Source organism: Cebus imitator, unplaced genomic scaffold (genome assembly GCF_001604975.1).
Source record: "Cebus imitator isolate Cc_AM_T3 unplaced genomic scaffold, Cebus_imitator-1.0 Scaffold64, whole genome shotgun sequence".
NCBI lineage: Eukaryota > Metazoa > Chordata > Mammalia > Primates > Cebidae > Cebus > Cebus imitator.
In genome coordinates this window covers 3,599,181-3,601,221 of record NW_016107379.1, presented here as the reverse complement: position 1 = coordinate 3,601,221, position 2,041 = coordinate 3,599,181, and the positions used below count along the sequence as shown (strand labels likewise).

At 44.1% G+C, this 2,041-nt stretch overlaps 1 protein-coding gene across 4 annotated transcripts in view; it reads left to right on the top strand.

The window, feature by feature from the left end:
- The window catches only part of ABRAXAS1 (abraxas 1, BRCA1 A complex subunit), a 39,872-nt gene that overhangs the window by 15,167 nt on the left and 22,664 nt on the right, over nucleotides 1-2,041 (top strand). For 3 of the 4 annotated variants that reach the window (XM_017530248.2, XM_037739165.1, XM_037739164.1), the window contains one exon: nucleotides 1,251-1,341. In XM_017530248.2, the coding sequence (XP_017385737.1) occupies nucleotides 1,251-1,341 (91 nt within the window). Of the gene's footprint in view, nucleotides 1-1,250; nucleotides 1,342-2,041 lie in introns of those variants that run through there. The other variant, XM_037739166.1, reaches the window with a different exon arrangement.

Here is a 2,041-nt window from a genome sequence, read left to right as displayed (position 1 = left end):
ATTAGCTGGGCATGGTGGCGCGTGCCTGTAATCCCAGCTACTGAGGAGGTTGAGGCAGGAGAATTGCCCGAACACAGGAGGCGGAGGTTGCGGTGAGCCGAAATTGCCCAATAGAAACCAAACCAGGGAAAAAAGAGAGAAAAAAAAAAAAAAAAAAAAAAAAAAAAAAAACCATAAAATCTTCATTGTCTGTCAAGCACTTTGGATCTTTAAGTGTGCCTAGAGAAATTTAATTCTCCAAAACTCAGATAAATTACCACTGGGGTGGCAGAATACAAGTAGTTTTAAAAGAATTAGGCGCTCAGCACTCCTTTTAGAAAGCAGACTCTGAAATTGAATTTTAATGTTTCATATTGTGCATGAGTTTTAATCAGAAAACACTAATCATGTCATTTCATAACTTTGAAGCTTTCTCTAACTCCCAGAAGCACATGTGGTTAAATCCAGACTCTTTGGCTAGTCATTCGGGGTGTTCCATTATTGGCTGGCTCTAATTTATCTTTGATTTCCTTCTGCTCCAAGGCAAAGTGCTCTACTCATTGCTCAGTGTGTGCTCATTTCTGGCTTTAAGTCTTCTATCCTTACAAGTGTGCTGAGTGTTCCATGCCCTGCCTACACAAACATTGCCCAGCCCTTTAAAGTCTAATCTGTGCTTGCTCTCCAGGGCCTTCTCTAATTATTTCGGGCCAGACTAATCTCTTTCCCCTTCCTCCCCTCTTTATTTCTACTTTTTTTCTTTTGAGACAGGGTCTTACTCTGTCACCTGGGCTGGAGTACAGTGGCGTGATCGCAGCTCACTACAGCCTCAACCTCCTAGGCCTAGGTGATCCCGAGTAGCTAGGACTATAGGCTTGTGGTAGCATGCCTACTTTTTTTTTGTTTGTTTTTGAAGAGGGGTTTTACTGTGTTGCCCAGGCTAGTCTTGAACTCCTGGGCTCAAGCCATCTGCCCACCATGGTCTTCCAGTGCTGGGATTACAGGTGTGAGCCACTGTGCCTGGCCTTTTCTCATTTTTATTTATTCTTCATGTTTCCCAAGTAAGCTAGAAGCATCTTAGCTTACTTGTGCCTCCAAGTATATGCTACCAGTTGGAGGCACAGAACTGGTGTTCTGTGTGTGGTATTCATGTGCCTCCAACTGGTAGCATATACTTGTATATGTAGTAAAATATCCAGGAAATACTGGTTAGTTAAGTGACTGAACAGTAATTCTATCAGTGTATTCCATATACTGCCTCTTTATCTTCATAGGAAGGTTTTCTTCTTGGGGAAGTTAAAGGTGAAGCCAAGAACAGCATTACTGATTCCCAAATGGATGATGTTGAAGTTGTTTATACAATTGGTGAGTCATTTATTTTTCCTATATTTGAGTCATTTGTGTCTCCTGTATATGATAGTTTATGCTGAAAGGGGTCAGCATAAGTGGTTTTTTGTTTGTTTGTTTTGAGATGGAGTCTTACTCTGTTGCCCAGGCTGGAGTGCAGTGGCATGATCTCGGCTCACTGCAACCTTTGCCGCCCAGGTTCAAGCGATTCTCCTTCCTCAGCCTCCCAAGTAGCTAGGATTACAGGCGCCTGCCATTGCACTCAGCTAATTTGTTGTATTTCTAATAGAGACGGGGTTTCACCATCTTGGCCAGGCTGGTCTTGAACTCCTGACCTCGTGATCCACCCACCTCTGCCTCCCAAAGTGCTAGGATTACAGGCGTGAGCCACCACACGCAGCCAAGTTACTGTTTTTAAATCGAGACATATAGAGGCTGGGCGTGGTGGCTCACACCTGTAATCCCAGCATTTTGGGAGGCCTAGGCAGATTACCTGAGGTTGGAAGTTCAAGACCAGCCTGGCCAACATGGTGAAACCCGTCTCTACTAAAAAAAAACAAAAATTAGCCAGGTGTAGTGGTGTACGCCTATAATCCCAGTTACTTGGGAGGCTGAGGCATGAAAATTACTTGAACCCAGGAGGCAGAGGTTGCAGTGAGCCAAGATCATGCCACTGCACTCCAGCCTGGGCAACAGAGTGAGACTTTGTCTCAAAAAA